The sequence below is a fragment of the Eutrigla gurnardus genome (assembly GCF_963514095.1).
Source record: "Eutrigla gurnardus genome assembly, chromosome: 9".
Taxonomy (NCBI): Eukaryota; Metazoa; Chordata; class Actinopteri; order Perciformes; family Triglidae; genus Eutrigla; species Eutrigla gurnardus.
The window spans coordinates 29,016,651-29,030,090 of NC_139923.1; the positions used below are offsets into that span (position 1 = coordinate 29,016,651).

General features: G+C 47.4%; 1 protein-coding gene across 8 annotated transcripts in view; it reads right to left on the bottom strand.

The window, feature by feature from the left end:
* Positions 1 to 13,440, bottom strand: part of LOC311018405 (uncharacterized protein) — a 64,535-nt gene that overhangs the window by 24,861 nt on the left and 26,234 nt on the right. For 7 of the 8 annotated variants that reach the window (XR_014597716.1, XR_014597717.1, XM_084017353.1 and 4 more), the window contains exons 10-11: positions 10,495 to 12,852; positions 6,705 to 6,763 (exon numbers count right to left, since the gene is read on the bottom strand). Coding sequence is in view for 6 of the 8 variants with exons in the window: in XM_084017353.1 (XP_083873479.1) it covers positions 6,705 to 6,763; positions 10,495 to 12,852 (2,417 nt within the window). In the remaining 2 variants the exon portion in view is untranslated. The remainder of the gene's footprint in view (positions 1 to 6,704; positions 6,764 to 10,494; positions 12,853 to 13,440) is intronic. The other variant, XM_084017352.1, reaches the window with a different exon arrangement.

Here is a 13,440-nt window from a genome sequence, read left to right on the forward strand (position 1 = left end):
AACAAGGTCTCTGCTGTATTTATGTCTAGATGACCTTATTTGGAGTGTTGATGGAGCAGCTACCATGTTAGCGTAGCCTAGCACCATCAACCAGACTCCATTCAGAAAACCAGCGTTTTAACAGGAGTTATCTTGTGGTCTTGCAGACTGACCTAACAAAGCATGACTCAGCACTTTTTACTGATCCCCATCATGATGGAGTTATTTCAGCATCCTTTTCATCTGGTTATTGATATTAAATCACAGATCAATACTTTATTCTGGTTCCTCCAGCTGTGGTGAACCAGCCCATGTGGGTCTTGCTGGATCCAGTGAATCCAGCTGGGTGAAATCCAGCAAGACCCTCTGGATGATGTCATGAACCCAGACAGGACGGGGTCTGGTTTAAACATGCATCTTAATTGAACACATTGTGAGTCTCTGATGGCATTCTGGTCCACGTCGAGTCCCAACAAACAAACCAGAGCAGAATTAGAGAGTTAGGTCGTTTAAGTCCACTCGTCTGTTGTGTGAGACTTCAGTGACCTCATATTTTAGTTGTTAATCACTGAAGCCAATGAGTCCTTTGTCCCCCTCGTCCCGTCGTGTGAATGGACCTGTTGTCCCGCCGCCGGCTGCGTCCATCATCAACATCCTGCAGAGAAGTCCGTCTGCACAAAGCAGCGACTTTTATCTGCATCAAGGCTCTCGCTTTAATCCTGCTTAATAGAAACCTTTAGTCACTATTTCACTTTTCCCCCAGTCGTAGCCACACATGCATGTCCCAGCATTTCCCAGGATGCTCCTCTCTGACGTGCCCGGACTGGAATCCTGCAGCGAGTTTTTAGTCCGTCCGTGCAGAACCAACAAGACACAACGACTGTTTTAGAATGTCTTCAGACGGATTCCTCCCGACACGAATGCTGCGTTTCCTTCTTTCTTTAAGTCTAGATTTACGACTCTCTGTGATTCTGAGGGAATCTTAAGGACATTTAAGGATGAATCTGGTCACAGTCGATGTTGTCATTGCATTTAAATGATTTAAATGCCCATAATATATATAAATATAAATAATAAGTTATATTTTATTCACCATCCTGCTGCCACAAACACTCACCAGAGAACAACAATAATCCGCCGCTAAAAATAGTCCCCAACAAATGCACTACTTCTTCTTCTGATGACTCTAAAACGACAGCAACTATATTTAGGAAAGTCTGACTCTGGATCTGTGAGACGTTTATAACATGTTCAGTAGAAACCAATGAACCGACACTTTGCTGTTCTGTTATAATATAATAACAACATATAATAGAATACAATATAAGCGGTCTGATCTGTGCAGATGTTCCTGCTGATCCTCATGAGTTCAGATCTTTACTGTGAATCTGAGAACATGAAGAGCATCAAGTGTGTGTGTCTGTGTGTGTAAGTGTGTGTAGGAGTGTGTAAGTGTGTGTAAGTGTGTGTAGGAGTGTGTAGGAGTGTGTAAGTGTGTGTAGGTGTGTTTAGGAGTGTGTAGGAGTGTGTAGGAGTGTGTAGGTGTGTGTAGGAGTGTGTAGGTGTGTGTAGGTGTTTGTAGGAGTGTGTAGGAGTGTGTAGGAGTGTGTAGGAGTGTGTAGGAGTGTGTAGGAGTGTGTAAGTGTGTGTAGGTGTGTGTAGGAGTGTGTAGGTGTGTGTAGGAGTGTGTAGGAGTGCCTCCGTGTGACTCGTACAATGAGAAGTCCTCAAACGCACCGTCACAAACCAGAGACCTGAAATGACTCGTGGGCCGCCGTGTTTACAGCAGAATAAACACCATGAGGTCTTCCAGATGTGAGCCGGGACGCTGCTCATCAACCCTGCTGTAGAGGGCAATGTCTACCTGTCTATGTCTTCTGTCTCTATGTCATGTCTCTACATCTTCTGTCTCTACATCTTCTGTCTCTATGTCGTCTGTCTCTACGTCTTCTGTCTCTATGTCATCTGTCTCTACGTCTTCTGTCTCTACGTCATCTGTCTCTACGTATTCTGTCTCTACGTCGTCTGTCTCTACGTCTTCTGTCTCTACGTCGTCTGTCTCTACGTCTTCTGTCTCTACGTCATCTGTCTCTACGTCTTCTGTCTCTACGTCTTCTGTCTCTACATCTTCTGTCTCTACGTATTCTGTCTCTACGTCGTCTGTCTCTACGTCTTCTGTCTCTACGTCTTCTGTCTCTACGTCATCTGTCTCTACGTCTTCTGTCTCTACGTCTTCTGTCTCTACGTCTTCTGTCTCTACGTCATCTGTCTCTACGTCATCTGTTTCTACGTCATCTGTCTCTACGTCTTCTGTCTCTACGTCATCTGTTTCTACGTCATCTGTCTCTACGTCTTCTGTCTCTACGTCTTCTGTCTCTACGTCATCTGTTTCTACGTCATCTGTCTCTACGTCTTCTGTCTCTACGTCTTCTGTCTCTACGTCTTCTGTCTCTACGTCATCTGTCTCTATGTCATCTGTCTCTACGTCTTCTGTCTCTACGTCTTCTGTCTCTACATCTTCTGTCTCTACGTCATCTGTCTCTACGTCATCTGTGTATACGTCTTCTGTCTCTACATCTTCTGTCTCTACGTCATCTGTCTCTACGTCATCTGTCTCTACGTCTTCTGTCTCTACGTCATCTGTCTCTACGTCATCTGTCTCTACGTCTTCTGTCTCTATGTCATCTGTCTCTACGTCTTCTGTCTCTACGTCTTCTGTCTCTACGTCTTCTGTCTCTTCGTCTTCTGTCTCTACGTCTTCTGTCTCTACGTCATCTGTTTCTACGTCATCTGTCTCTACGTCATCTGTCTCTACGTCTTCTGTCTCTACGTCATCTGTTTCTACGTCATCTGTCTCTACGTCTTCTGTCTCTACGTCTTCTGTCTCTACGTCGTCTCCATCACATCCAAAGTTCCAGGATTCATTTTTATTTAGATTCGATATTAAACATCACCAGCTGGTTTTATGTCTCCCTGATCTCAGATCTGTTCTTCAACAAACACATTGAATCTGACCAACGTCTACTCTGACTCTCAATACATCCCTGTTGCCCCCGGCGTCCCCATGGCAACGCTGCACTTGGAAAGTGCAGTCCCCAAAAAACTCTCAAAATGTTTATCCAAAAACAGAGAAGATGAAAAAACGAGAATCATCAGCAGCGAAAAAGCCGTTTTTTCTTGTTTGTTTTGCAGACAGAATAATCTCCTCCATCCATAAACACACATTTATATAAAATATAAACATACTTTTATACGGGTTCTTTTCATGAACAAAACCTTCCACAGTCCAGTAACGACTTCCAGGGATGCCTCCATATTAGTCACGCTCATTTAAAACTATGACAAGCTTTACTTGTTTTACTAAAAGGTGAGTTTACACACAATTCTAACGCTTTAATAACACATGAGAACACGTTCATATCAAAATATTAACAAATTGTTGTGTCAGAAAAGTCCCAAAAAAGCTGATGTTACGTCTCCGATAAAAACATTTATTATTATTATTAATTAAGCTGTTGTTGAATCCAAAGTACGTTCAAACGACGTAAAAAACAAAGTCAAATGAATTGAGTTATCAGTGGAGTGTAATGGATTACGGCGTGTTTAAGCCCCGCCTACCTTGATCAGCACCACATCCACCGTCCTCTCCCCTTTAGCACAGAAGCTGTAGCGCCGCCTGTGTCTCTCGTACATGCCGCCTGCAGGTTAACGCCGCGTACGAAGCATTTCACACGTTAGAATCCTCACCGACCTCACCCCCGTTCCCTCTCTGAGAATCGAACGGCGTAGGAACCGAGCGTCCGAGGGTGGAGTTCCCGGAGACGAGAAACTTTCCAGAGCTGCTGGTTTCCTCGACACCATGAGGGAGATCAACGCTGACTCAACATTTCTGAGCTGCTTGATCAACTCCAGAGAAGAAGAAGAAGAGATCGACTCCTGACTGTACTTAAAACGACGCGGGGTCCCGAAACACTTCCTGGTGGAACGCCAAAACCAAAGAAGCAGCAGCTCATGTGAAGAAGTCCACGGATCTGGTGTTCCTCCTCGCTGCAGTCTGGCTGGAAAATGAGCCTCTCTGCCCACATCTGTTCATAACAGAGGCCCCTCCCCCCTCCCACTCGCTCGTCCTTTTTTCCCTTCAGGCCCTCCATTCCTCTCTCTCTCTCTCTCTCTCTCTCTCTATCACATCTGTCCCTCTCTTTCAAACAGACTCCCTCTCATCCACTCAATCCCTCACAGCCGGAGAACAATGGCACTCTATCAGCCGAGTGCACTCTGAAGACGACAAGGAGGAGAAGAAGAAGAAGGAGGAGGAGAAGAAGAAGAAGGAGGAGGAGAAGGAGAAGGAGGAGAAGAAGAAGGAGAAGGAGGAGGAGAAGAAGAAGAAGGAGAAGAAGAAGGAGGAGAAGAAGGAGGAGAAGAAGGAGAAGGAGAAGAAGGAGAAGGAGAAGAAAGAGGAGGTCCGTTTCCTCTTCGCATTATTCTAACAATATTTTCACGTAAATACAACCAGAAGAAGGAAGTGACCATATTTAGGGTGTGGACGAGCAACAGGTGGATCTAAAGAACACAAGCGGGACAGAGCGGCACCCTTACTGGATCTGGATCCATGTGGATTCTGGTGTGAAGCTGCTAACAAAGTTAGCTTCTATAATTCAAGGTCAACTTTACAGCTTAGTGTTAAAGTCATCCGAGTAGCTAACTAGCATTGGTAGCATGGTAGAGACCTGTCAATCAGCAGGTAAGCCCCGCCCCCTAAAGCATCCCCTGCTTTCTGGTCTGGTGGACTCTAAATGGACCTCTCAATCAACTTCTATACAATCAGAGAGGAGTCGCCTCCTGGTGGCCGGCAGAGAGAATCCAGCTTTAAGGCACTTTAGCTTTGGCTTCACTTCTCAGAACCGGAGGTCCCCGCCTGGTTTTGGTGTCTTGTGTCTGTGGGCTAAAACCTGATCCCTGTCGGACCGTGAAAGGTTGGCACGGTAACGTCACCGCGGAGGAACATTCAGGATTACTGCGATACTGGATTCTACTGCTGGTGTGATCCTGACGGGGGTCTACGGCTGTTTGTTAATAATCATAACGATGACACGTTGGTCATAATAAACCCGTCCTTTGTTCAGAGAGCAAACACCGTTTCTCAGTGAAACGGAGCGCCGACGTAAAGCCAACGAGTGGAAACATTCAGCTTCATCTGTAACCAATCAGCAGCACATAAACACACGGCTGTAACCATGGTAACAGCTGTACACCCTCCAGCTGTGATGCAGAGAGAGAGAGGCACATGTGGAAGAAGTTATACCACCTCTGACCACAAGGAGGCAGCAAAGGACCGACACTCACACCCTCAGACTATACAAACACAAGTCAACTGATTAAAAGGGTTAAAGGTCGGCTTTAAGTCATATCAACTTATATTCAACATATATGACAAAAAAACGATCTCTTCCTATTTTTATATCATAATCCAGTATTCTCTTCCTTCCTGGAAATCAACATATCGACACCTGCTTACATGAATCCTATCCATCAACCAATCAGAGCTCGAGATTTCAACAACCCAAACATACAGTTGGAGCAGAAATCTCAAAAGTCAAAAGTTTCAGAAACCAAATCTCAGTCTGACTTCTTCTATGGTGTTCCTCAGGGTCTTGGTTTCCTAATGTGGGATTTTGGAGGATTTTTGATCATTTCTTATTTATTCTAGTGCAGTAAAATAAATGTTGGTCATATTAATTCTGCCAAGTCGATTGCAAGGTCATGTCAAAATAAATAACATCGCTGGGGGGCGTCTTAAAGTTAACAATGAAGAGTCCTTAAACATTTACTTCAAAGTATATTTAACGATACATTGAGAATGAAGTGGTTCTGCTGCTGTCAGTTTCCTGTGTGTTTATCCCTCCCTGTTCCTTCCTCAGTCTGACCTCAGATCAGCAGCTCCACCAAAACAAGACACTATGAGGTAATCCTGTCCACACACACACACACACACACACACACACACACACACACACACACACACACACACACACACACACACACACACACACACACACACACACACACACACACACACACACACACACACACACACACACACACACACACACACACACACACACACACACACACACACTAAGGCCTTGTGGTTCCCATACCTCCCACTGTGACCTGCTGCTCCAGGAGACCAACTGCTGCGTCATTAGGAGACACATTTATACGGTTTCAGAGGTGACCCTGGTACTGGTCTGGTACTGGTCTGGTACCGGTCTAACCTCCACAAACCTGGAGAGGTCCTTGCGAGGACAGCTAACCCGTGTCCAGAATGCTGGCAGACTTGTGGGAGTTGCGGGTTCGAAACGGACTCCAGATCAGTTCCCGACACGTGTTATGAATCGTGGCTGAGGAGTTTCTAGCAGCTTTAAAGTATTTCTCACAGAAACCAGCGAGTATATCTACTGTTATTAATGTTATTATCACAATGCTGCGCTCGGCCGTCTGCAGACCATAAACGTGCGTAATCAGGTTCCTAAAATGAAACCACGCAGGCAAGTCGGACCGCTGCCCCCTGCTGGTTAAACATTCAGTCTTTGCAAAACGGAAATTCTGCGTGTTTTTAAAATGTGCATATTGATCGGTTGGAAGTGAGATCTAATCACAAGACTGGAACCTGGATGCAGATCAGCTTTAGTCCATAATCTGGATGGATCCACTATGTTTCTCACCTGTGACTTCGAGTCTCCGCCGGTCTGTTCACGATCCTCTTCTTCATCTTCATCGTCTGCTGTAGAGGACAGAGAACATCAGTGTTCATAGTAAAGTAAAGGAGGAAGTGTGTCCTGTTCCCTCCGGCTGCAGGTAAAACACCAACGCTCATATAAACGGGCACTGTGATTGGACGGAAACGGGCCAATCACGTTTTATTTCCTGCTAAATAGCTGAAAGAACAACTACAAGTTCAACCTGGACACTGAAATACTGCTGGTTCCTGGATCAGGTTTGGTCTTGATTTTTAAAAAAAGAAATAAGGCTTGAAAGTTCTGGTCAACTTATTTTTAAACAAATTAAAAATCCAGAGTTCTCTTTCACTGAGACGAGCGTTAATATTGTCCTAAAATAGACTTTCATATGAAATTGAGACCTTTTATATACGGACTAAAACAAAATCTAAAAATATTATTTTTGCCCGGAGGCAACAACCTCCGGTTCTGAGAAGTGAAGCCGAAGCTGGAGTGCCTTTAAACCAGTCATTCTCTCTGCTGGCCACCAGGGGGCGACTCCTCTCTGGTTGTATAGAAGTCTATGAGAAAATGGTCCTACTTCTCTCTGCTGGCCACCAGGGGGCGACTCCTCTCTGGTTGTATAGAAGTCTATGAGAAAATGGTCCTACTTCTCTCTGCTGGCCACCAGGGGGCGAGTCCTCTCTGGTTGTATAGAAGTCTATGAGAAAATGGTCCTACTTCTCTCTGCTGGCCACCAGGGGGCGACTCCTCTCTGGTTGTATAGAAGTCTATGAGAAAATGGTCCTACTTCTCTCTGCTGGCCACCAGGGGGCGACTCCTCTCTGATTGTATAGAAGTCTATGAGAAAATGGTCCTACTTCTCTCTGCTGGCCACCAGGGGGCGACTCCTCTCTGGTTGTATAGAAGTCTATGAGAAAATGGTCCTACTTCTCTCTGCTGGCCACCAGGGGGCGACTCCTCTCTGGTTGTATAGAAGTCTATGAGAAAATGGTCCTACTTCTCTCTGCTGGCCACCAGGGGGCGACTCCTCTCTGATTGTATAGAAGTCTATGAGAAAATGGTCCTACTTCTCTCTGCTGGCCACCAGGGGGCGACTCCTCTCTGGTTGTATAGAAGTCTATGAGAATATGGTCCTACTTCTCTCTGCTGGCCACCAGGGGGCGACTCCTCTCTGGTTGTATAGAAGTCTATGAGAAAATGGTCCTACTTCTCTCTTGATGTATTGTCTCAGTAAACATTGTAAACATGAGTTTATGGTCTCAATCTCTAGTTTCAAGTCTTCTTCAATCCAGCATGATGTTCATTTAGTACATTATGGTCCATTTAGAGTCCACCAGACCAGGAAGCTGGGGATGCTTTAGGGGGCGGGGCTTACCTGCTGATTGACAGGTTATTTTGCGGTTTATAACTCGGGAACTGGGTTTCAACAGTAGAGACAATGAGTGTGTGTTTGTGTGTCAGATAAATGGGAGCTGAGGTCTGAATACGATGATGAAGATCCTGTTTGGGAGTTTCCTCGTCTCACGGTGACTCACTCATGTTTCTGGTTGAAGTAATTAGGGGTTGAGACGGAAAGCTTTCCCGACCCGGCGAGCTGGAACACACTGGAACGTCTCAGACGAGCTGGTTTCACTTCATCGATGGGAACTTTATGTTTATAGACGACTTCATTCTCTTGTTCGTCGGCTCGTCTGTGACGCAGCTAGTTGACTCTAGGGACAATAGCTAGCTATGCTAATTAAGTTCGCAGAATAAAGTTAAAGTTTGTTGATTTTTCAATCAAGGTAGTGTGCTAACGACATTAGCATAGCTAGCTTGTATTACCTTCCACGCTTGGGCCCCACCTCCTATATCGGACCCTTCCGAGTTTGGAGAAGGAATGCTAACCCAAAATTTCGTACACCAGAAATGGTCATCAGGATTAAATAGCACCCTTCACTAGATTGAATAAGCCACACGTTAACGTTCATATTTAAATCAAACTGTAACTTATAAAGTTAGTTCATTTAACATTAAGCAGCAAATCACCTTTAGTTTGCTAACATTAGCTGCATAGCTAGCTATGCTAAAGTCACAACAGAATAAAGAAAAGGTAGCTCAAATTCAGCTTTCTGCTATTTTTTCCTACTTTTCTTAACGTTAATGGTAATATGCTACCAACATTAGCATAGCTAGCTAATATTAGCTTCCAGGCTTGGGCCCCCCTCTCCTCCATCGGACCCTTCCAAGTTTCAAGAAGGTAGCTAACCCGAAACTGCGCACATAATAAAAATAATAAGCCGATATCCACCAGGAAAACCAAGTAAACTGTAAAACAATCGTATTTAAACCAAACTGTAACTCACGAAATCCATTAATTTAACAATAAGCAGCAAATAACTGACCTCACAAGTTTAACATTAGTGTTAGCACAACAAACAGGAAAGCGAATGAAAAAGCTTAACGTTGTAACTTCGGCTAACTTTAACGTTAGTTTGCTAACATTATCATAGCTAGCTAATGTTAGTACACAAAACAAAACACCTTAATCTGTGACGCAATTAAAATATTTGGTTCTTTACAGAATGTAAAGTGATTCCAGCATGTTTTAGTGTCATTTTAAGAGCTTTACGCATATTTTGATGATTATCGGGATAAGATCGTAAATCGTAACTATTCTGTAATTTTGCGTTCTACTGTTTTTAATCCTCCGGAAGAAGTGAGATCCGGACAAAACGTCCTCACACTGCCCTGAGTCCCACACACACACACACACACACACACACACACACTCACACAGACACACACACACAGACACACAGACACACACAGACACACACACACACACAACCATTTCTCAGCCCACCTCTAGTTTCACTGTCCACTGCTATGTCTCGATGACATCATCCGGTTGCCTGGTAACCGTGCCCTACACAAACAGTGGCGCCGGATCAACGGTCGTCTCACACACTCTCTCTGACACACACACACAGACACACACACACACACACAGTCACACACACACACACACACACTCACACACACACACACACACTCACACACTCACACACTCACACACACACACACAGTCACACACACACACTCGGCCCTGTTACTGACATTATCATCGAGTCTCTCTCCACTTCCTTTCGGGCTAAAAGTGTCGACGGTTTGAAAGCGGAGGGCGAACTAAAAAAGTCCCGGCTGTACGAGTCCCATTGTAACCACGACAACAATGAGGGCCATTTCTCAAGTCACGTGACCGGCGATCTAAATGGGAACTTGCATCACTGACTGTAAAGAAGCTGGAAACACGAGGATGACAGCGAGTCCTGGCTTTTTTGCCTTTACACACGGTTCATGTAGCTACCAGCATGTTTATTATTATTATTTGCATAAAAATTAAGCTCGACTGGCGTATAATTTACAAGTCATGAATAAGATCCAACCCCGAGACAAAACCTCCTAAAAACCTGTCAGCGGTGATCAGGAGCCACAGCCTGTATGAACGACGTATACTGCAACCAGTGAAGGCAGTGACCATATTTGGACTGTGGAGGAGCGACGGGTGGATCAACAAAGTTAGTTTCTATAATTCAAGGTCAACTTTACAGCTAAGTGTTAAAGTCATCTTAGTAGCTAACTAGCATTGGTAGCGACCTGTCAATCAGCAGGTAAGCCCCGCCCCCAAAAGCATCCCCTGCTTTCTGGTCTGGTGGACTCTAAATGGACCATCATGTACTAAATGACAGCTGATTCTTTGAATAAACACATCTGTGGTTTTTCTTCTCACCTCTCTGAGACGTGACTTTCACTTCGACCACTTCTTCTTTCGCTCTCACTTCGCTCGTCGTCCGATTCCTCTCTCTCTGCCTCCACCCATCCACTGTATCCACAGACTCTTCATCCAGGCCTTCGAACGCAGCACCCTCCTCCTCCTCCTCCTCCACGGCGACGGACTCGCCTCCTTCGCCATGGTACGTGGGGAGGAGCTCGCCGTCTGGTTCTGACTGGTATCTCCCCGTTTCCAGGTCCACGGGGGCCGCCCGGTCCTCCGGACTGGGATCCATATCGGCCGAGGCGTCCCTGAACGCCTCACCATCAGCAGCTACTAAAGGGTGACCATCACCTCCATCATCTTCGAGCTGCAGCTCACTCTCTTCCTGACAGACTTGGGGGTCTTGAATCCCTCCAAATCGGGGATCCTCCTGGGATCTAGACCAGGACCCCTCTGGATGCTGCAGCTGGTCCTCTGTGAATGTTTCTACATCAACATGCAGCGGGACGTCGTCCTCAGGAGGCAGCAGACATGTTTCCTTTTCGTCACGTTGTGAACTAGGAGGAACAAGGTGAAGGTCAAGGTCGGCCTGCTGGTTTAGCTGCTCCTGTGTCTCGCCGTCACACAGCGCCGCTGCAGGATCGAACTCCCGGGACGTCCGCCGCATCTCGGCCTCTGACAGCTGACAGACGTCTTCCTCCATCAGCCGTGTGGATGCTCGCCGTTGACTCAGCTCCACGCTCGCCACGGCCGACGTTATCGCCACCGCCACGACCGCCACCGCCGCGGCAACCAGCTCTTCCACGTAGCGCCGCTCCCGCTGCTCTGTGTCTCCTGAAGACGACCCCTGGCCGAGTGCCGTCCCACCGCCGTTTTCTCCAGCTTCCTCCGAGCCGTCTCTCTCTTCCTGCTGATCTCTCAGCGTCTCCGAGACCAAACAATGCTCTGAATGTTCCCTCGCCGCCGTGTCAGCGCTTCCTTCCCCTGGTCGGAGCAGTAAAACATCCGCCGCAGCATCAGACGGCGGATCCCCGGCTTCAGAGTCCATGAATCCGACGTGTCGTCTCCCCGGGGGGTCCGCAGGTTTGTCAGTTACGTGTTGTGAGTTCTGTTCAGGAAATTCCACGAGAAACGAGTCCACGGTGGATTCAGGGGGATCTGAACCCTGGACAGGAAGTTCCTCCAAACCTGTCAGGTCCGTGGTGATGTCACCAGAAACCATCAAATCCTTCGTTTCTGAAAAAGCCTCCGAGTCCACATCGTCCAGACCAGCGACCCCCTTTAAATCCAGCTCCAGCAGGTCGAGTGTTTCCTCTTGTAGTGGCTGCACGGTTGTAAACCCCTCGCTGACGTCAGCCAGACTCGGGTCTGTCGCCGTGACAACAGAATCCAGGTTAACGGGATCGGGTCCGTGGAAGCGAATGCCTTCGCCTGATAAATCCTCCGTCAGATCCGCTCTCCAGCAGTCCGTCGGGCTGAACTCTGGGGTCGTGTCGCTCGGGTCCGAGTCCGGGACTCTCGAGTCCGAGTCTGGGAGTCTCTGGTCCAGGAGTCTCGGGTCCTCCGGCTGGCTCGGCAGACGCATGGCGTCCTTGCTGGGAGTCTGGTCCGCCCTTCCTGTCGGGTCCCCCGTCTGAATCTCTATGTGGCTCTGAGACTCGATGCTGGAGCTGGAGCTGAGCTTGGCCTCCCCTCCTCCTCCCCTCCTCCCCCTCTTCTTCCTCCTCTTCTTCCTGCCCTTCGCTGCTCCTCCTCTCTCCTCCACGTCTTCGGAGCTCTTTCTGCCGCGCGTCGCCTCTGTGCCGCCGACCTCTGCTCTTCCCCCCTCCCCTCCTCCTCCCTCCTTCCAATCCGGCCTGACTTCCTCCTCTGGCAGTGATGCGTCCACTTCCCGTCTTTGTGCGGCGGCGGGCCCATGTGACGGGGCTGGCGGCGGTCCAGCAGCAGCATGTGGCTGACTAAGAGCCAGAGCCGGCTGCTGGGAACCCGGACCGCGTGCTACCAGCTGTGGAGGACTCCGACTCAGACCAGAAGCCTCCTGGTCCAGCTGTTCTCTGCCCCCGTCGTACCAGACGGACCGGGAGTTCGCTTCCTCTGTGTTCAAGTCTCCGCTGAGACCCGGGTCCAGCTCTTCACCCTGATACCAGACCGTCTGCGCTGCGGTTGTTTTGGGTCCAAGCAGGGGTGACCCGGTTTTGCTCGGGATCCAGCCCCCGTCCCGCCACAGCCCCCTCCGGGGTTTCCTCCCGGTGGATGGGGACTTGGGGCCGGTCCTCCTGCTGGACTGAGGGCTGGTGGGGTCGGCTTGGCCTGGCTCCTCGGGGTCTGACTGGCTCTCCTGGGGGTCCAGGGATTGTTCCTGACCCATGGTGGCTGAAAGGAGACGAGATTCAGGATGAAATCGTGGTTAGATTTTATTTTTTGTGTTTGTTTTTTAATTTATGTTTCAGTTTTAATGGATGTTGTTCTCCGTTTCCTGTCCAGGGACTGCAAGTAAATAAGCCTACAGCTGACTCTGGGTCAGTTATGTTAATATGTTTTCAATAATTAATACATAATTAGTAATACACAATTCCACATATTTCTATATATATTATACTATAGTAAGACTATCTGTTATCAAACCAGAAATACCTAAAATGACAGAAAAATGCGAACTTGGAGGGGGGCGGGGCTTATCACCATATGTACTGCCACCAGCCACCAGGGGGCAACTTAAATGTTTGCACACAAACATGTTTATTTTATTTATTTTATTTATAAGAATAAACCAGACTCCAGATTCTAACGTCGGAGCAGAATCTCCTCGGGATGCCTGGTGACGTAAACCAATTTAACAGTAATAATAATCCACGGTGACTCAGCGTTCCTGTACGTTTGTCTTCCAGATATTCTGGTTTCATTAATAACAGGTTTATTTATATTATTACAGCTAACGAGGAGCTAACGAGGCTCCGGTGA